The 21,392-nt window shown below is 40.3% G+C and overlaps 2 protein-coding genes across 2 annotated transcripts; both read right to left on the reverse strand.

The window, feature by feature from the left end:
- Window positions 1-1,542: 1,542 nt before the first annotated feature.
- Window positions 1,543-3,355, reverse strand: si:dkey-234i14.6. Its single transcript, XM_040133945.1, has 2 exons — window positions 3,219-3,355; window positions 1,543-2,656 (listed from the first exon to the last, which is right to left on the reverse strand). The coding sequence occupies exons 1-2, from the start codon at window positions 3,346-3,348 to the stop codon at window positions 2,478-2,480; spliced, it is 309 nt and encodes a 102-aa protein (XP_039989879.1). The 5' UTR covers window positions 3,349-3,355; the 3' UTR covers window positions 1,543-2,477.
- Window positions 3,356-14,747: 11,392 nt separating this feature from the next.
- Window positions 14,748-21,158, reverse strand: prpf18 (PRP18 pre-mRNA processing factor 18 homolog (yeast)). Its single transcript, XM_040134170.1, has 10 exons — window positions 20,973-21,158; window positions 19,976-20,053; window positions 18,112-18,213; window positions 17,908-18,021; window positions 17,332-17,478; window positions 17,010-17,078; window positions 16,542-16,682; window positions 16,372-16,443; window positions 16,093-16,248; window positions 14,748-15,565 (listed from the first exon to the last, which is right to left on the reverse strand). Exons 1-10 carry the CDS (start codon window positions 21,036-21,038, stop codon window positions 15,485-15,487), a joined length of 1,026 nt encoding a protein of 341 aa, XP_039990104.1. The 5' UTR covers window positions 21,039-21,158; the 3' UTR covers window positions 14,748-15,484.
- Between the last annotated feature and the right edge of the window lie 234 nt (window positions 21,159-21,392).

Here is a 21,392-nt window from a genome sequence, read left to right on the forward strand (position 1 = left end):
CTCTGTTTAATTTTATGGACTGAGCAACAGGAGCAACTATATGCCAGCCAGCAACTCCAATGACACCTAAAAATACAGTATGTATAGAAAAATCTATACAAAGTATGTTTTTCATTTTATGAATGAAATGCATTTTAAATAAATGTTCCTATTACTGCATTTCAGTGATTAATATGAAGTGACCGGGACAAGTTTTTTCTTCTTGTGATATTGGAACAATAGTGATAGTAGGAAATTAACCCCATGATCTTTTAATTTCCTTCTCTATTTATGTTCATCAGTATTACAGAGTTTCACATCATGCCATGAGGAAGTTTCATAGTGAGCAAAATTTGATTTCGACGTTATTTTGAACATGTGGTTACTATTGTGTAACTTCATGGTCACATACACTATGTTGCCAGTTACAGTATATTCTAGCATCTTACTCTTAACGCCCACCTAATATCTATTATTCTCATATTGTAATTTTCTGGAAGATAAAGACGTATATCTGAAAATTATCATTTAGTTATATATACTTATAACTTTATAATATAAAAGAAGTAGAAGCACACTGTGAATAGCAGTTTGTCTACCTGTTTTCGCAGCTACTCAGAGGAGAGGAGATTTAACTTCTTAAACCCTTGAGATGTTTCATGCAGGTGCTACTGAGCAATGCAACTGAAGAAAGCAGCAGGAGTCATACTATCAGAATTGAAGTGATATTAGAGGTAGAGATATTCTGCATGAAAAAAAACGAAAAGAAAGAGGCGTTTTGAAAACAAAATTGATATTGCAAAATAATTTTACTAATAAAGCCTCAAAATACTTAGGTCATAGAGGGAGATATTGTGTCCCTGCCAGTTCCATCGGTGACCTGTCAGCTATAGTGATCACTTCAGAGATTTTATCTTTAGAGGACCATCTGCATTTACACATTAAATACCGAATGGCTCGTCCTGCTTATAGAAACATGACTGAGAGGTGTTACGAGTTTGAGGCTGAGCAGGTGCAACTGACAGGCCACACCACTAGAGGACAGTACTGCTTCATATCAGCCGCTGTGGAAACTGTGTCGATGGTACTGTACTGTCTGCACAGGGTGCAGTTCGCAGATAAACCAAACCAAAATTTTCACACAGTAGCTTGTAAAACTGTTATAATAGTAAAAATCTTGACATTTCCAGAGAAATTACATATTGACAGAATAGAACAAGTCAGAATTTAATTTTTTTTCCCGGCTGTCTATATTTTATCTTTATTTCCAATGACAAAATTTAATATATTGATAAATTTGGCTTAATCATAAAATTGTACTATAAAGTCAGTTTTGATATACATTATATAGACCTGACTTGCATCTAACTCTATGTTGCTTTTACTTTATTAAATTGAATCTCTGATTAAACAAACAAAAGAGTTTCATGTAAAGACCATCCATATCAATCTTGCCAAATCGATGCATGACCATCTTTATTTGCACTTCAACAGGAGCAGTACATTATTATCAGCGTACTCTCCTTCGTCTAAAATAATATATATTGATGGATGATACTCGAGTCCTTTCAGATCACCTGGAGCAAAAATATTAAAAGGAAAGAAAAAAACTGATGCCAGCAAAATGAATTTGTGATAATACAGTTTGCCCATAATATTGTTATAGTGCCCTATATTTAAAATATGTCAAACACCTTAATTTACAAGGCAGTACACAAAAATAGGAAACTTTAGCAAATACCTCACAACGTTATCACCGTAATTACCACCACATTGTCAAACCAACACAAAGATAAAAGGCTTGATAATAACACTTTGGAGCAGCTGCCTCCTCACTTCATCTGATTCTACACGTGTGTGCCCTTGTTGAATCATGGACAATAATAGCTTTATACCATTTTCAGTTCTAGCCTATGATGTGCTGTGCACAGAGCACAATCAGCTCCATTTTGAAAATCAAGTCAGTTCTTTCCCTAACGATGATAGTGATGAAAACGGTAAAGATCACAGAGTTTTCATCTAATCCCAATACTCGTAGTCTCTTAGAGCTAGATTTCACTGGATTACATTCTCACACTTTACAGGGAAATCCTAATCCAAACTGCAGTGCATTAATAGTCAGAGTATATTGTTTCACGGCATCTGTAAGACATTATACTGTCTATCTCTTTCTGCAGCAGTTCCCTGTATCATCAAGCTTTGTAACCTGAAAATCAGAAAAAATATACTAGACAAAATGTGGTCATTGTTATTCTCACTCCATACATTAAGAGTAGATCTACTCACTGTACGTCACAACGACTTATTGGCACATGTTAACATCCATTATCCATCTGTTCGAAGCTGACACTCATTCAGCTCCGTTCGGTATGTAACCATTAGTGGTTTAGTTCAGCATCAGACTCGTGATTCATTGTAAACATTCATTGTAAACAGAAATTATTCACCACCACCTTCCACTAGGTGGCATTATGCATTCACCTGGACATCGTCCTATGTCATTCATACATTGATTCAGCCAGGCCTGTCTGCTTGAAGGTCTCGGCCACATGTCTGGAGTGCTGCATCTTAGCCGACAGCGCCTCTAGAATATCATTCTGGTCCACAGCGGTGGCTGTTCGGTAAATGAATGTCCCCATTGACTCCAGACCACGCATACCTAGATTTACCCCACAACCTGAAGGATGAAGAGGGAAGGAAAGGAAATAAAACACAGACACCATAAACATATCAAATAAAATCTATCTCGGTAAGGCACAACCCATATTTATGGTACTGTTCCTCATTTTGCTGACAAATACTAAACTGTGGCCTTGAAGTCATAGTTATGGCCTAAATTAAAAGAATACAGCGCCACATAAAAAAACATTGAGAAACATGGAAACAAAACCAGATAAGCGTTGGCCGAAACACCATTGAAAGCAGTACTGAGTCAGACACCCATCAGCACACAAACACACACACACACACACACACACACACACACACACACACTGCATGCATAAAAAATGATTTATACTCTCTTTGCATCTCTTTTTCTTTGCATGTCTCGCTTTCACTCTGTTCCATTTACTCAAAGGGCTCTCTTTTCCTGCTAATAGGGATCGCTGATGTTATGTCTCACCTTCAGCTACTTACTGTTTTGTGGCAATATGTGCTACATATGGCTCATATCGAAATCCGCTACTGTATTTTCTTATTCTCAGCAATGCAATAACTGGCATTTTATAGACGTGTACCTGTGTCAAAGTTGAGGACACGCGCTGCCTCTCCCTCCACAGTGACCGCCACGTTGTCCCCTTCAATGTAAGCAGCACTGATGCGTCTGTGTGACAGCTGAATCTCAAAGAGACGGCGGCTGCACTGCATGTGGTGGAGCGTCACATCGCTGAGACGAGGCTCTATGTCCGTCTTATACGCATTAAAGGACTGGTGGAAAATGTTCTTCATGATCTGGGCAGCAAAACAGGAAAAGTTACGAGACATTTTCTCATAGTGTACTGCACCGTTTAAAGGCCACATCACCATGACATCATCTTGTCATAAATTGACAAGATGATGCACATAACTACATTTACACACATGTATGATGGCTCTGATCACCACCCTGCAATGGAATGAAATACAGAGAACACTAGTGACTGTAATTATGTGACAGTGTGTAAAAATATAGGCTTATTTTAACTTGATGTTAAAGAGAAGTTGGTCACTTTACATATACATTTTCATATCAACATTGGTATGAGAAACATGAAAACACACATCATGACTGATTCCACAAGTAATGCAAACTAGAGCTGAAACAAAACAGAAGGATGACTAATGAAATTTCAATCAACAGAAACATTATCTACAACTATTGTGAGAAATCACTTATTTTCAAGCAAAATGCAAAAGTTTCTCTGGCTCCCGCTTCTCAAATGTGACAATTTTCAGCTTCTCTTTGTCATATATGAAATGAAATTGCCTATCTTTTGATTTTGAACTGTGGGTTGGATGAAATAAGCAATTTGAAGACGTCAGTCTGGGCTCTGAGACACCATGATGGGCATGTTTTTTTTTTTTTTTTTGCCCTCTTGTTCTATTTTCACTATTTTTTGACATTTCATACATGACTTAATTAATTGAATAGTCTGGACAATAATCAGCAGATTAATCAATAATGAAAACAAACATTAGTTGTAGTTCTAATTTAAGCTTTGTCTTTTAATATAGTACTCCAAGTCAAGACCAAGTCAAACCTCTAAAGTAATATGCTTTGCTGCATCCTTTTCTTCTATGTATGCCAAAGTAACTGTATAATTTACCTTATGTGATGACTCACAAAAGAATGTTATCACTCAATGTGGATGTGTGAACACTGAAGATGAAAATGTGTCCATAGATTGCTGTGTGCCTCCTCAATCATCCTTCAGTAATTGTGGGTATTGAGTGACAAGCCTCTCTCTGGCTCTTTCGCTCTGTCTCCCTGCTCAGCGGTGCTCTTCTTCGACCCATACTTGCACAGTCATCTGTTACCAAGTAACAGTGCATCTGAATGGCCACCCACATAGCAACAAGCGTTCCAAGGATGGTCTTGCTATGTACCTGTGTGTACTACATTACACGCTGTGGCTACAGGCTATACATGACCCGAGCAGTACTTGACATGAAAACCTAGAGAGTTTAAATGAAACACCAACTGCCCAATGGGTGTACCCACAGCCTGTTGTTGAGAAGAGGAAAGGAAAAATGCTGCTCTCCATTTATTCACTGATGTGTAACAGCAGGGTACAGATGGCCACTACACACACACACACACACACACACACACACACACACACACACACACACACACACACACCCTTTCCCCATTTATTCAGCCCCCTTTGGCTCTGACACACTCATTCTCAAACACATACAGACACTAATGGACTCCCGCAATATTGCAGTCAAAGGCCGTTTGCTGAATGAAAGGGGATGAATAAGGAGTCTTGCAAGGCAGCACTGCACTGTGGCCACTTGGATTAACATGGAAATACAGCTACATATCCTTCCCACCTAGAGTCCTTATCCACATTAGCGAGCATCAAACAAAAGCTCTTAAAAAAGGTTTTTTAAAAGGGGACAAGAGTCTCACAGAGGAGTTGGCCGTGTGCCTGAGGAAGCGAACCATCTTGCTGTCAGAGGTGGGGCAGATGAGGGCCATGTAGCGGTTTCTGAAGGTGCCATAGATCTTCAGGTGGAAACCAGGTTTGGTCGATTGGTTTCGGTGTTCTCGGAGGGCCTCCACTCCGTAAGCGGACAGGTCAAAGTACAGGCTGTGGGCACGGATCTCAGGAGTGGGTACCTGAAGTTAATAAAGAGAGAGGGAAGGAAAGGGGAGAAAGACAGGAGAGACACTAGATCAAATCATTTCAGGTATAAGAAAAAATTCTGGGACCAGCAATGAGATTAGTGTCATTTTTGATATCATTATTTAGACACTAACAATATATATGCTTAGTAAGTGTAATTAATAACACACATGCACCCTGAGACAAAGAACATTATCTAAGCACCATCTCTGCCTGTGGGCCTGTTGTCGCTTGAGTGGAGATTAAGAATGGCTTTTTTTTTTTTTATTCAGTAGTTCTATCTGGCAGTGTCTCCCTATTTTCCCTCAAGCCAGAATTGATCAATTTTCTTTTCAATGACATGAACCAGCCAAGTGGGATGAAACAGCATTTAGTGCAGCCAAGGGAGATAGCGAGGGAACAGAGCAGCGACTGGGAGGGGATGGAAGGGATGGTAGGGCCGACCAGGTCATATCCTGGGAGGTAAATTCAATCACTAGAGGAAGCAGCCAGGGAGAAAAGGGGCCAATAAAAGGGAGCCACACCGCCACTAAAGAGAATGCAATATGAATGTTTATGGTGGTATAAAATGGCAGGGGAGAATATGCTTGTGTTCAGTATTAGTCAGATATTAGCCTGGAAGCTTTTCACCTAGACTGGTTTATTTGTTTCTGCAAATGAATCTTCTCTGTGGTTCAGATTGTCGCTGTATACAACCCTAAGAGCAACCTTTCATCTAGACAAGTCACTCTGTATGCATCGTATCAGTGATGGTGAATGTCTGATGTCTGGTGATCTGCACAGGATGGGGAGCAGACGACTGCTGTAAATATCATTTTGTCTGCACATTGAATTTCTCCACCTCAGTGGACCAGCAGGGATGTGATGTTTGTTTGTCAGCCTGTCAGCACCAATGCTTCTGCTTGAACAAATGCCCAAAGGCTGGTTGGCTGCCTGTGCTGCACCATATTCCAAATATTACATATTTCTTGGCTCATTTTCTGTTTTTATGCCTTAATCTGAAATGTATATAATATTACACAGTCAAAGAAAGGAAGAATTAAATCATTTTTGGGGGGACTTTTTAAAAGTGATTACTCTGTGGAAGTTCCATATTTATCTAGTCAGTCTTTTACGGGTGTCTTGGTAACATCACTGAGTCATCATTCAAGGAACCATCTGCCCATATAAAGAAAAGTGACCTTTGGTGCACTATGTGAAAAACATCGCAGCTGATGTTTTGATATCTTGATTCATATTCACCTGGCAGGGAACAGATTATGAGTCTGTCCAGGGGGACATAATGAATCGGAAGCTTTATCATGGCCTTCACCTGCCTTCATCTGAATAACAGCTGCTCTTATCAGATTCGATGAGTAAATCAAAACACTGCCAGTGTTGATGATGACAAGATCCGGCAGTCTGCTGAAATCTGGCTGTTTATATGAGAGTCAGGTATTGTGTACAGCTGCTGTTAGCAGGTCCACATTACTGTTTGCTCAAATCAGCTTTATGAGGCCAAATAAAATCGCCTTCACTGCAATATCCTGTTTCTACTGTCTTCATTCTTTACACAAATAGCAACCACTTGGTTATTGCCTCAGTGTGTGCACATGAGTGAATGCATCTATTAGTGTACGTCTATGTTCATGTGTGCGTGTGTGTGTGCGTGTGTGTGTGTGTGTGTGTGTGTGTGTGTGTGTGTGTGTGTGTGTGTGCGCCTGTAAGCTGACCTGTCTCTGGTCTAGTCTCTCTATAGTTGCATTAGCTCCATAGGCATGGCAGGACTCCACAGTGTAGTCAGAGCTGATGCCCAGCACCGAACAGGACTCGCCACATGACCCGTCAGCCACCACAATCACACTCGGCCAGTCATTGTGTGGGATGCGGCGCAAGTACTCCTCTGTGAACTAAAACAAGAGAAAAACAGAAAACAAGATTTTTTTTCCCTTGAATGTCATGTGCAGTGTGTGAAGCTAATTTGCATAGTTTCATATCGAAAAGAGGTCAACCTGTTTTCAGAGGGTGAAAGTAACAACACATATTTACTGTGCTGAAGCAGAAGCGGTAATTATTGATTTTCCACCTCACTTCAGTTGCGGGTATAGCTATTAAATATTTTGTAAAATCAGGCTCGCAAAACATTCAAGAAGCTCATACAATATACATTATTAAGCTATATTCAGTGTTTTTATGCTAGCATGTTTAGGCCAGTTAGAACACCGGCAAGTTTAAAAGACTTTTTACAGGTTGCGAAGGATGTAACTAAGCATGATTTTCCAACTGCTTAATCATTTGGTCTACAACATGTAAAAAAAAAAAAAGAGAAAATTGCCTGTCATCGTATGCTAAAGCCCAGTTTGTTTTGCCCAACTAAAAGTCTAAAACCCAAAAATATACGTTTACTGTCATGTAAGACAAAGAAAATCAGAAAATCCTAACAACTGAGAAGCTGGAACTGGGAGGTTGGCATTTTTAAAAGAAAAAAAAATTACTTAAAGGATTATTCGACTGTCAAAATAATTTCTGATTCATTTTCTTTCAGTCAACTAATTGATTCATTGTTTCAGCTCTACAGGTTAGAGCATCAATATTTAAAAGTTCTGAAAATATAACTACTTTCACTTTTTATTTTATTTGATATAAATCGTACTGCTAATACTTTTAGAGTTTCTATCAGATACATTTTTTATTATTACAATTTTTATGTAACCAAAAGATTTGATTTCTTTTTCTGCCACTGCCTATTAATCTGAGATTCAGGTGGGTTGTAGTCTAATATACCCATAAAAGCCATTAAAATGGACTCTAGACACTGTGCTTGTCTTGGCAACAGTACATCTCTCAAAGAGATTTATTATTATGCCTGTGTATGCATCGTTGAACCGCAGTAAAACACCAGGTACGTGCCTTTGTAAAGGACGAGAAAGAGCGGGACAAATGAGATGGGGAAAGACTGACAGGCCGAAAGGAAGAATTAAAGGTTCTTACAGGGTTTATAATGGCACAGAGCCTAAGAGATCTATGTTTAATCTATTTATTGATTTAAAAGACCCCTTTTTCATTCTTAGACCTTTGAAGCATTGACAGGCTACGAGGGTAAAAAAAAATAAGTCATCAAACACAGTGTCCCTTCTAATCAAAAGGAAATGGAGAACTTGGCAGTAACTCTAAACGAAACTGAAGTTTGTTGTGATCGAAGACCCTCTTGACCTTGTCTTCCATCTCACAAAGTTTGGTGAGTCATTGGCTAGCACGGAGGACAGCTGCAGCTAACAGGAATGACACTGGAGCTGAGGAGGAAAGAAAAGCTGAGGCCCAGAGCCAGAGACGAGCAGCAACATACAAATGTACAACCAGGATAGTTGTGTTTTCTACTGTTCAGTGAATGGCAGGCAAAAAAACAGTGCAATAAAAGCACTGTCACAATGTCCACAGTGACACTCTGGTTCAGTGGAGCAGTAATAAAAAAGTCTAGGCTCTAGTTTCCAGCCATGACACAAATATTTACTAAACATTTAGTCATTGTTTTTATGTTAGTAGGTTATTTCTTTGTCCTAGATCGAGGTCCGGCTGGGGGGGGTGGGGGGGTTGCCATGATCTTATTGTTCTCATGGTGCGGGTGTCCACAGTGAGGGCTGGACAAAAAAACATAACTTTTTTTAAAAGAGAGGGACAACATTTGGTATTTCATCATCATGCTACGATCAAAATTAGTCCTGTATCTGATGCTGTGTTGTAAAATCAGGTGCCAGTACACACTGTAACATTTCCTTTAGTATGCATTTGGCTTGGGGATACCCTTAAAAAAATCCATTGCTGAAAGTCAGAATTAAATCCCTTTGAATTCAAATGGGATTACATTTCAAAGTCCATTTGTATTTTGATGCTATAATGTGCTAGGATTGGAATTTGTTTACTATAATTCTGTCTTTTACTTCCCACTGGCCTAAAAACTGTGGCAAGGATTCTACTCAAGTTTGAGGTCAGCTTACGTAACAGATTATTTTAACCGATGAGCCCGCTTACAGGCTGATGTAATACAATGTTGTGTGAGGAGAAGCTTTGGGAGAATTGTAGAATAGTGTATCTACAGTAGGTCTGTTGCCTAAATGAGAAAATAGATCTACAGAAAGTCAAACGTTAAGTGGATTGCTCCTGGAGAATGAACAATGAAAACTGAATACAATTCTGCGTTGAGTGCAACACAAACACACACACAAAAAAAATAATAATAATAAAAAGGGCTCTTTAAATGTGAAGGAAGGCGTGAGCTACAGTCTCAGACAGCAGCTTTGTTCAGGTTCCCCCAGGAGCCCGAGGACACCGGGGCTTCTGATTGGACACAGGAAGAGGCATCTCTGTCACCATCACGGCTGATAGCTATCAGACCCCTGCCCGGGTGGAGGTGCCACATCCTCTTTTCTCTGACCACTGCAATTTAGGGAGGACCAGGTTTTGACAGATTATGAAGGCACGGGCATTACAAGATGAGGTAGTGTGAGTCTCTCTCCTCCCTACAAAGTCATCAAGCATTATTTCCAGATCAGGGGCTTCTATGCATTATTGATACCTTTGCAAGAGAATTTCAAATTTAAAGGGGGAATTTAAGTTGTGTATCAGAGGATTTACAGCCTAGTTGTGAGAGTAGAACACGAGGATTATTTTGAGTATGAAGCCCCACCTTTCCAGTATTATAGACCTATAAAAACATTGAGGTGCTAGTGTAGCAGATGTTACATACAGACCAGTAGATGATTCATAACTGTGAGTTGAAATCAGTGAAGAGGCTCTACCTTGGTTCCCAGCTGCACCTTGACGTCCACCCTCTGTTTCTTCTGCTCCAGGATGCTCAGCAGGTACTCCTGAAACACGCCTATCCGGGTGAAGAAATGCTCGTTGTGCCAGCAGCCCTCCATGTTATCAAAGTCAACCCCGAGTCCCAGCAGAAACTTCACACTGCGGGGATCCAGGGCGATCTGCTGGGGCCGGCAGAGCAGGGCGGTCCGGTACCTCTCATCCAGCACGGTCAATTTCAGCACCTTCCCGGAGCGGACAGCGACCAGCGCGGCCGCCAGCCCCACGGGTCCCGAACCCACGATGAGCACCGAGATTCTGGCCCGCCACTGTCTGATGCCGTCCAGGCTCACTTTCACCACCACATACACAGCCACAGCCACCAAAGTGCTCAGGGCAGTGTCATAGGCCAGGGCGCGATACTTTTCCTCCGCGTTGTCCCCGATGCCTCCAACTCCGGCGTTTTCTGCCTGCAACCCGTCCATACCTCGAGCCGCAAACGACACAGTGATGCGTGTTCCCGAGCGACGCTTGCCAGGAGCCGTTTCCCCCCTTATCGATCAGCCCAACGTCCGCTCATCATCCGCGCGTTCGCTGAAAAAGAGAGCAGCGGGATTTACATCCACGCACAGACACAGGCAAACCAGCCGAGACTTGCCACATGCGTCCTCTCCCTCCTCTGCCAGCTGAGTTGTTGCAGCACGCTGGACTCCCCCTCTCTCCCCCTCTCTCTCTCTCTCTAGTCTAGCCTGGAGTGAGGTGTGTGCCCTATGGTGTGCGCCCAGAGAGCGTCTGCACAAAATGACAAGTTTAAACACGTACCAGCAGTCCACGCCTAAAGGTTTTAAACAGTCATATTTCTCAAAGTGCCAGGACTTGAGAAAGTGAGTGGAGAACTAGACGTAGGCATGTGATTCTCGTTCTCTAACCCCCCCCCCAAAAAAGCTTAAAACCAAACTGTAGGGGCTGGACAGTGTGCTTTGGTTTTACTATGAGAAACTATTGATTTACTGTTGCTAAAACAAGAGAAGTCGATTCTCCTCCCCCCCTCCTTCTCTCTCTCTCTCTCTCTCTCTCTCTCTCTCTCTCACACACACACACACACACACACACACACACTAAGCCAGCACCACAGCAAAACTACTGCGTAATCCCAGAGGGCTGATTACAAAGTTTAGAGACATCTACTGCTATTCCCCAACAACAGTGTTCCGTTCGGGATGGGAAGACAAGTGTTGCCCAAGGCCGAAGCTGACAAATCTGATAGGAGAGTTGACAGAGTCACTCCCAAGCTGCAGGCAAAAGAATAATAAAAAATAAAAAAAAAAGCCAGAGGACAGGAGATACTGGTGAATGCCTCTGCAAATCATATCTGCTTGTTAGAAGCATCACATAACCTCTCCTTTATCCCTCTGGGCCATGCGCTTCAGTTTCAATGGAGCATTTCTATTACAGGAGGATTTCCTTTCCCTTCCCGCTCATCTCCTCTCTGAAAGAGAAGGAGGCAGTGGCCATGAAGACACTTCACCATGATGATGACTCCTCAGAGGACAAGGCCAATTTCCATGAAAGGACACAGCTCTGAAGTGCTGCAGCTGAAAGTGGATCGCAGTGGCACAAAGAAAAGTAGAGCAGGACAGAGATGATGATCAGTTCTTATTATTTTATTTTTTCACATTTCCCTTTATTTTATATGTCTTTTTAAATATATATATCTGTTTCTGGACTGTTATGGACAAGTGACCACGCCAAACCTCTCCTACCCATGGTGGTATGGCTCCCTTTCTACAAACCTCAAAAAGAAATAACAAATAAAGGAGCTGAATAAATGAATGAATATTTTGTTACCTATGAACAACATTTGGTGTCTTATTCTCTCGTTGAAATTCCCCATGATTTTTATCCTCTCTGCTGCCACTCCTTAGGGCCTCCAATACATCACATTCGAAACACGATTCAGCATTTCAGCGCTCTGACCTTTAAGCCCAATTCGAGTCCTGCTAATAAAATGAGCACTTTGAATGTGGTGATGACATCAGTTTACCCAAGTGACTCCTGATATATGCCAAAGTCTTCACAGGAGACGGACGGGGAGGTTTCATATGGCGCATTTGCCTCTGTGTCTATGACTACGAAAGAAAAGTGCATGAATCCATGAATCCATTTAAATTGCAAGGGATCCAGAGAGAAAGTGAGGAGATAAAGACAAACACACACACACACAGCGAGAGAGAGGGAGACACTGGTGTGATACACTATGCCTCCGCCGGTAATTGGTTTCCACCTCTGCTCAGGTGCCTGGCAACGATCATACTATCGAGCCAGTCCAGGTGAAAAGAGAAATGCGGCTCTAATTACAGTTAAGTCCTGCAAGCAACCACAGACGAGGCATTTTCATGAAAATTGATGGAGAGTGGTCACCTGGAAACAAAATGATGAGCTGAAATATTCCATGATGGTGCTCCCGTGATCCCTTTATGGAAATAAACTGTTGCCTTTATCTTTATGCTGAATGAGTTGAAAGCGCGGCTTGGTAAAGATCTGGCCCACTTCAACGTCCACTTATTCTGCATGCATGAAAAATCTATAACCTGCTTAAGTAATGTTTTTATATGTTTATGGGTAGATTTTTATCTACAGTCAGATTATTTGAAGTGTATCTCACCTACCTCAAGTACTTCCAGACATAATTTGCTGTGAAATAATACACTAGAAAACAATTAAGCATCTAAGCAACACTTTTGGTTTGATTTCCACATTAGCGTGCTAATATATGCAGTTACACAGGGGCTATGGAGATAATCCCTCCATGAAGCTTCAGGATTTGAATGTGTTAATGACACTGAGTGGATCCCTCACACGTCCTGCTCTGACACAATCCAACGCCTGAACAAAAGGAGCACAGGGAGCAGGTTTTTATCAGCTTGCCCCCATCTTACAGCCAGTAATGGGGCTGTGCATAGATCTGAGGTCATTAGAGAGAAAAAAAGTTAGGCCCCCACATAATGAATACAAACCCTCATTGTTGTCAGGGAGTTCAGGCGGTATTAAACCTATCCTCATCCAGGGTAACTGCCAAGAGAATGGGATGAGGCCACATATTTTGTTTGCAGTCTTTACAACATCTTTGAATGGATTGGAAAGGGCTGAAATGAAATAAAGAGGACAATCAACAGACAGAGACAGCAACTTAACATGAAGCAGAGAATTGTTTTGAGTTTGAACATAGAAATTCACAGAGGGCAGAGAGTGTCACAGAAACACACCAGCAAATCTGGTACCAAATATACCAACGCTAGGAGCAAGAAGCAGCCACATGCAGCATTCCAGCAAACACCCAAAACACACTGGTCAGACAGTACAGAATGAAAACAGGGGAAACGTACAGTAACACTGTTACCTTACACATCCGAAAACTGCAGCGTATCCAGAAATGCAATGCCTTCACAGTCCTGTTTTCTTCTCAGCAAGCCATTTCATTGGCTCACCCTAAACAGCCTTCCTGCACAATTTCTCCACCATTTGCTTGCTCCTAGCCAGACATGTCATCCTTGACACCCACTGTGTCAGCGTGTGTTTTGATGTGATCAGTCTGACATCTACCTAAGTACTACAATGGGTTTCTGATGCTCTGTCTCACCAAACACGTATGTGCTGATGGTTCAAACTGTTCTACTGTGCACCTGAGTAACTGTAATGATCTCAGTGGGAATTTTGTAGTTTTATTATGTTCAGAAATATAATTTAGCTCCTTTTTAATCTCTGGGATGTCCACCTAAAATAAATTTCCTTTCTGCTGGACATACCGGTGCTCTGAAAGATAACAGAACTCACCCCCCCGGTATGAAAACACATAAGGAAGTCTTTTGTTCATTTAGGATGAACTACAAACACTTTGGACTTTCAAACTTCATGGCTGACAGTGACACAACAGATTAGACTGGACAAAAGCCAAAATATTTAGCTCACTTTAGCTCAAGGACAGACAGAGAAGTGCATCTGTGGGGGGACTGATTTCTGATCAGGTGATTTCAAATGGAAAATCCAGCAGTAGTTCACTGTGTTTCCACTGCCAACCGTCAACCTGTCCAGCTGAGTCCCAAGTAGTGACGTGTTCATAGCTGAGGCTGAAACTGTGGTCACATGGGCTCAGGCAGCCAAGAACAAGCTATGACAACAAGGAACAGCTCGGATCACCATGGTTACTCAGTATAGCAAGGTCAGTGTATGACGCTGGATGTTACTATCTTAGCAAACTACTGGAAGGTTTCCATCAGCAATCAGTTGCTGAAAATCTAGTTGTTATTGAATTGCCGTCCAGTAGAGCACATAATAGCACAATGATTCCTTAATTGTCTATTTTCATCTGACTAGTATGTTCTTAATGAATTCGTAAGTCACACAGTGGGCAATCAGACATTTCACTGAAGCGTGTCATGGCACATTTACGGAGGAGAGTCTTTTATTAGAAACAGTTTCCCTTTAGACACATTTTCTAAAAAAAACAACTAAAGGTGGCTAAAAATAGTCCCATTCAGCAGTCCAGCTGCAGAGGACGAGAGCAAATCTTGACAATTATGGAACAAAGTTTATATTGAAAAGGAAAATGAACTTTTCACACTGCATAAGAATTAATTATCATCAGGATTGCTGCTGTTATTATAAAACAACACTTTATTTTCTCACTGAGATTGTACGGAGACACACTGATTGGTTTCATTATCTGCTGAAAACATTACAACTCAAACATGCACAGAAAAATGACTGTAGAGGTTATAGCATGCCAGTAAAGTGTTAAGAACTGTAATATCTCAGGCGTAATAAAACTTACACTACTGGATCTTCTTGGCAAATGACACTTTGCTTGCCACATCATGAAAATAAATCTTTGAAAAACTTAGGTGAGCCAATATTAAAATGAATATATTTTTACAGCCTAGAACAAAAGCAGTAAATAAAATTAAACCCTTTTACTTTTTAATATTCCTTCAGAAATGGTTTTGACTCTTCAGAGCATCCATAAACATACATGTTCTCAGAAGGACTGAAGACTTGTGACTATTAATGGCATGACAGGTGCACTGGCTTTCCCAGTAATTCACAAGGACAAGTCTATTAAGACGCAAGGGCTGTTGAGTGTTCTCCAGCTAAATCTGAGATATTTTCATTAGATTTATAAACTAGCATAAATCTTACGCCAATTCTGTTACAATTATGCATTTTCCCTGTGAAATGCTTAAGTACTTGAAGGCCTCTGGTTTACAAGATTTTGAGAAATTTCTGCCACAACCACACCTCAGTCAGGCCAGAACCCATGACAGAGCTGCCGTGAAAAATTCCCATTTTGGATAGTGATAAGATAGACCTGACATACGTTACAGTAAAATTACAAGTTACAGAGCATTGTACTCCACACACTTTGATGGATCCGTTGAGAAGTGTTTCTGGCAGATAGTCATTAGCCTCTTCAGTCCCTGTAGTAAGAAAAATAAAAACAAGGCAAACAAATTCAGCTGTCATTGAAAAGTGTAAAAGATGGTCAACTAAATCCATTTTTTAGTATAATTCTTCTTACAGATGGGGATAGGATGATGTAATTATGTCAATTCATCAAATGTTGCTAAATTGTTGGTGGCAGAGGTGTAAACATTGACAAACACAGAGACTTCATTTCCTAAACTCCTAGCAACATGCAGTATCTAGGCAATTGTTAGACCACAGGCCTTTATTAAAACATTTTAACATTTGTTAATGTGTATGTCATGATTAAAGCGTTTCAGGAGATATACTGATGTGCAAAATGATATATAACTGAATCTGTTGACTTTTAGAAACTACTGTATTTGACCAGCCACTAACCTCAATCCTGATCTTGTGCATAAACCTCAGCAACAAATGTATTTGATCTTATGAAGGTTGATGAGAGTCACTGTCCTGAAAACAAATCCCATCCTAATAAGGATTTAGATGCCATTTGTAGCGATTAATGTCAGGGTCTCACCTGAATGTATTTTCTTTGCGTCTCATCGTTGAGCACATGCGCCACATGTTTGGAGAAAATCTTTTCTCGCCCAGTACGGGCATGGATACCCACCATGGTCACACCGATGGGCCAAGGAGCATTTCCAATGGCCATCTGCAGATAGGCATCATTTGCCTAGAAAAAAGAAGCAAATTCATTAAAACATGTAGCAGTAGTTTTCTAATGATAAACGGACTACAGGATTTAAAAAAAAAACAGTTTAAAAAACAAACAAACTGTTTTTGGATCTTGACAAACCTTGACATATTCTCTCTCCAACATGAATTTAATAATGTCTGTGATTGACTCTTTGATGTCAGCTGGTAAGCTCTGAAAGAGATAATAGAGAAATTAAAACTATTAGAAATGAAACATTCACACCACAAAAACCACATCTTGCAGCTTGTTTTACTCTCCACAAATGTTACCTTCTTCCTGAGCTTCCTGAAGAGGGGTTTCAGGTAAGACTCAGTCTGTGAGTGTGTTGCACTGGCCAGCTTGCCCTGAACACCGCGCTTCACGTGGTCCTCTCGGCTGTTCAAATCCTTGGCCCAAACACCAAGAAGAAACTAGAATACAACAGGAAATGTGGTTATGAACAAAATATTATCAAGAATTTCAACAGTGACAGACACAAGACAAGATTACGATTATTTGTTCTTGACTGGTAGCATTAAAATACATTAAAAAAAATGTCCCATCATCAAAATAACAATAATTTCATATTTCTTCATCTATCTATCTAACAACAATTAATTTCTTTAACAACAATGGAAATCAATACTATAAATCAATAAAGAACAACAACATGCTTAGCAGCCACATTAGTGATGTAAACATTTTTTATCCAACAGCTCCCTCTAGACCAAAGGTAGAGCATGATTTTCTTGTCTTACCCTCAAAAACTTGTCAATAACATCCTGGTCTCCATCATCATCTCCTGTGCCCAGGGTTTTACCAAGAGCCTGGAGGAGAATTTCAATATTAGAGACAAAATCAACCATAACCTTGACTGACAAAAGCTTGTAAGGGGATATTTAAAAGTAACAGGTGATTCAATTAACAGTTCATCAAATTTTGTACCCCAGTGTGTGATACCTTAAGAGCACAAAAGTAGTCATTACACAAATTGCTCATAGCTTGACCTGACTGAAACAAAACTATTTAACAACTGGGGACCCATTCCCCCTCCCCGCCACAGTACACTGGGCAATGTACCTCCAGTTCTTCTATAGTGGTGTTTTCTTCATGCACTTTCAGGTCGTGCTGTGTGTCCACTTCTCCTGAGTCTGTTCCTCCAACAATCTCATTCAGGTACTGCTGGTCGATCTTGTCCATGGCTGCTTTCAGGTCGTTCCTCAAGCCCTAGACACACAGGCAGCGGCAAATATTAGGACCACAAATTTAAGAGTGTAAATCAGCATACTGTGCATAAAATTTGGGACAATAAACCCATTTTTAAAAATCACATGACGAAAAAGCAGCCCTATCAGCTTCCACCTTTATTCACTCATGAACATGCGAATAACTCTGGTGTTCAAATTAAACTCAGCTTCACTACTTCACAGCACTTGTCGACAGCTTTGCTGAACAAAACAATATCAAACCTGCTTTGGATAATTCTGTAAGTTGACAGTTTATAGAAAGGTAATGCTTAAGGTACGTTTGTTCAAGGCTTATTATCAGAAAGGTGTTAATGGTAGTGATATGCAACTTTCCAAAGTAGAGGCTTCAGTGTGAATTTCTGTCTGGATCTGGATAATGGGTTCCACCCACAGAGGGCCTCCCTCCTACCTTGTTTACTTCTGGGGTCAGAATTTCAATCTTCCTGAGTCTCTGGAAGGCATCATAGTCAGACTCTCCAAACAATCGGATTGGTTCCCCTCGCTCTCTAAGCCGTCGAATTACCTACATAAACACAGCCAAAGACACATTTAACATGTAATATGGAAATAGAAAATACTCAGAGGGAAGTGCTGATATCACATACTGACTCACCTCCTGCCGTGACAGTGTCATTGGCAGCTTCTCTTCTGTTAGTTCAAGTTCTAACACTGGATTAGCTGAGGTGGATGGCTCATCTTCCTCTGTCTTATCAATCTTCAGGGCAACATGGAAGAAACAGAGATATACTGAAGTTATTGGAGGGATGTAGAGGTAATATGAAGGTCCAGAATTTGATAATATCATAAGATTTGTCTTTTGGGGCAAATGCAAATGAAATTAATACAACTGGGATTTTTATGAAAAGCATCTGCAATGTCTTCTTTAGCTGATACCTCAGACCTGAAGACAATGTGTATCACTATGATAAATTGTACATACATTTACATCCCTATCTTACCTGTAGCTCCTCCATAAAGACAAATCACCGAATAAGCAAGAATACTGAATATTACATTCATCTTATAACTTTCATTTAGTGAAATCTGAGTGCCGGCCGCGCCACCTAAAACGTAAACACAGGCAAAACATTTTCAACCTTTTTTTTTGCAACAAAGAAACTCAAAGTATACTACTATATCATGCTTTCATAGGCACATGCATCCTGGCACTTTTAGATTGTGGTTTAAGCAGCACAATCTAAAGGAACAAACAGAAACTGAAGACAAAAAGCCTTCTAAACAAACAACGGCCCTGGCTCAAATAAAAACAGTATACTGCATTTGTGCAAAGAGCATAGCTTAATAAGTCTGGCATTATAAGTCTTGCACAGAATAGAACAGAAATGCAGTTTTCCAAAGAGCAACTGTTACAAGGCAATGCAAACTAGTGACACAAAACCAGGGAAAACACAGTTGGTCAAAATATTAAAGCTGCTGTCACAGATTATGTGCAAAATAAGAGGCACAGCTTGACAACAGTTATTTATTTATTTCAGTATCCATGCTGAAATCCACACCATGGCTGTGTCCCACTCTGGCTTTGTGGCTTCCTTTCCTTTTTCCCTTGCTTTATGACAAATGACTGTTGCTGAGCTTTTAAGTATTTTGTATCACATAACCAGTCCAGCGTATAGACTAGCTGTCACAGTGGTTACTGCACATATAAATAAAACAGCTAAAAGCATAAAACTCGACAATGGTGGAGTTTTGTAAGCATGAGGTGGTTCAGAAAAATTATATAATCTAGGTGAATTTGAAGAAATTCATACTTTCAGATGCTCTATGTAACTCTGACAACATATTTGTATGATGAAATAAAAAAATTCATTTGATGCTAAAAATTGTTTTTCTAAATGACCTAGAGCAGACCAAATTTATCAAGTACAGTAAACAGAGACCTGGTGAAAATTTCCATTCTGGTACGCTTGATATCAAATGAGTGTATGTTTATATTCTAGGTGAGTTGTCTGACTGAACTGAGTTTATGTCAGCATCTTGCACCAAAACATCCAGCCCTCATGGGGTTATTTCTAACAACCCGCACTGGAAAATAAACTTGTCTCCACCCTGTTATTTCTGCTTTCATCCTCACTGGCTTTAGTTCGTGAACTATCAAAAAAAGGATGCCAAAGAAGCAGAAGCTTTTGGGACACAGTGTGTTTTATCCTTTAATCATGCATCCTGTCGGCTACTTTCACTGTGCAATCCCGTACCTGGCTCTCGGGAGTCTCTCTCTGAACCTACAGATGCAGGCAGCAGAGGCAGGTTGGGGAAAAACACCACAGTAAACACAGATACAAACACTAATGTACACCTGAGTATCAATGCCTGACCTTATTTTGTTTCCTGGTAAAAATGATTAATTATAGTATTAGACTGCCATACTAAACATGAAATAAAACTGAACTGAAGAAAGGCAGTTAACTGATTTAGATGTGTCTGCTTGAGATAGTGAGAGATTGAGAGTGGTCATCAACCTTATAGCCAGATCTTCTGAAGTAATCTTCTTGTTCCTTGCGTGCAAGATCAGCCCTTTTGAAGAATTTCTTCGAGTCCTGGGAACAGAAAGACAATTAGCTTGATTTACACTTCAATTCAATCTCCATGTACAGCGCAATGAAAAGATCATGCTGGTGGTGAAGCCTGGAGCGGCATCCCATAGCAACAGTTTCCTTCCTTTTACTATGATATTGATATTGTAATACAAAATGGCGAGTAATTTACTCAACAGGACTTTTCTCTTTTTCTCCGTGTTGAATTTAATTTGATAACAAACTGCATGCATCTGGCATTCTCACATTACAAAACCAATCGTTTTCAGCAAAGCAATATCTCAGAACTTTAGGTTATTGAAGGCGGGCATGATTTAGAGGTGTCAAGAGAGAACAGTTAAATAAGTCTACAATGTATATGTTATGTTATATTTAACAGCCAACTTTAATGAAGACTGAAAGAGTGACATGGTATATTGACAACAGGAGTAAGACTGATGTTTTCTATGACACTGTATCTGTACTGGCGAACAATGAAACATCGCAGACATCACCCAGCCATAAATCTTTTCCACTCTTTCCATCACACTGATTATATTATAAATTACTTTAGTTTACTGAATCGAGGTTTTTCAGTGTGTGGCATATAAAGTTTCGGTATTTTAAGCGTTCCTGCAGAGGGCAGGCATTGCTAATTTGATGTTACCATTAACGATCGTCAACCTGCATGGTGTTAATCTGCAAACGTTAGTGCTACACTACGTATTTGCTAACTAACTTTTGCTTACCTTACAATACATCAGCTACACATCTATGTGTAACACACTAACCTTAGCTATATCTCTTATTGTCCGTGAGGGTCAGTACTGTGTCCACCCATCTGTACAAACGCCAGCGTTGTCGCAACTAAGTTAGCGCTCGGCAACATTAGCAATAGCGCTACCAAGCTAAAAAAAAACAAGCAACTTAATCAGGAACTCACGTCAACAAGCTGTTTTTCTTCGAGGATTTTCCTCTTCCTTGCGATTTCAGCTTTAAGTATATCCATTTCTGAACTGTAACAGTCGTCGTTATTTGTTTATTTCAATAAATAATAATTTATTTAGGGTGACGACGACGACGCCACCACTGAAGCGCTTAAACCGGAAGTTAACCTACAAACACCCGATCACTGTATTTCAGTATAAGAGTCCTCAATGGCTTCTTCTGTTTAATTGATTGTGTTTCAAAATAAAAATACATAAATTAATAAATACAAGGTAACGTGGGTTAACTGACCCTAAACATTTTCTTAGAGACGTCACATAGACATCAACATCAAAGCTTATGATTTCAAGACGAAGCACTCTCCTATGAGGATAATAAAACAACAAAAATACTGTTTGTGTTATTCTTTGGATAG

This window comes from Xiphias gladius, chromosome 8 (assembly GCF_016859285.1).
Source record: "Xiphias gladius isolate SHS-SW01 ecotype Sanya breed wild chromosome 8, ASM1685928v1, whole genome shotgun sequence".
Lineage (NCBI taxonomy): Eukaryota > Metazoa > Chordata > Actinopteri > Istiophoriformes > Xiphiidae > Xiphias > Xiphias gladius.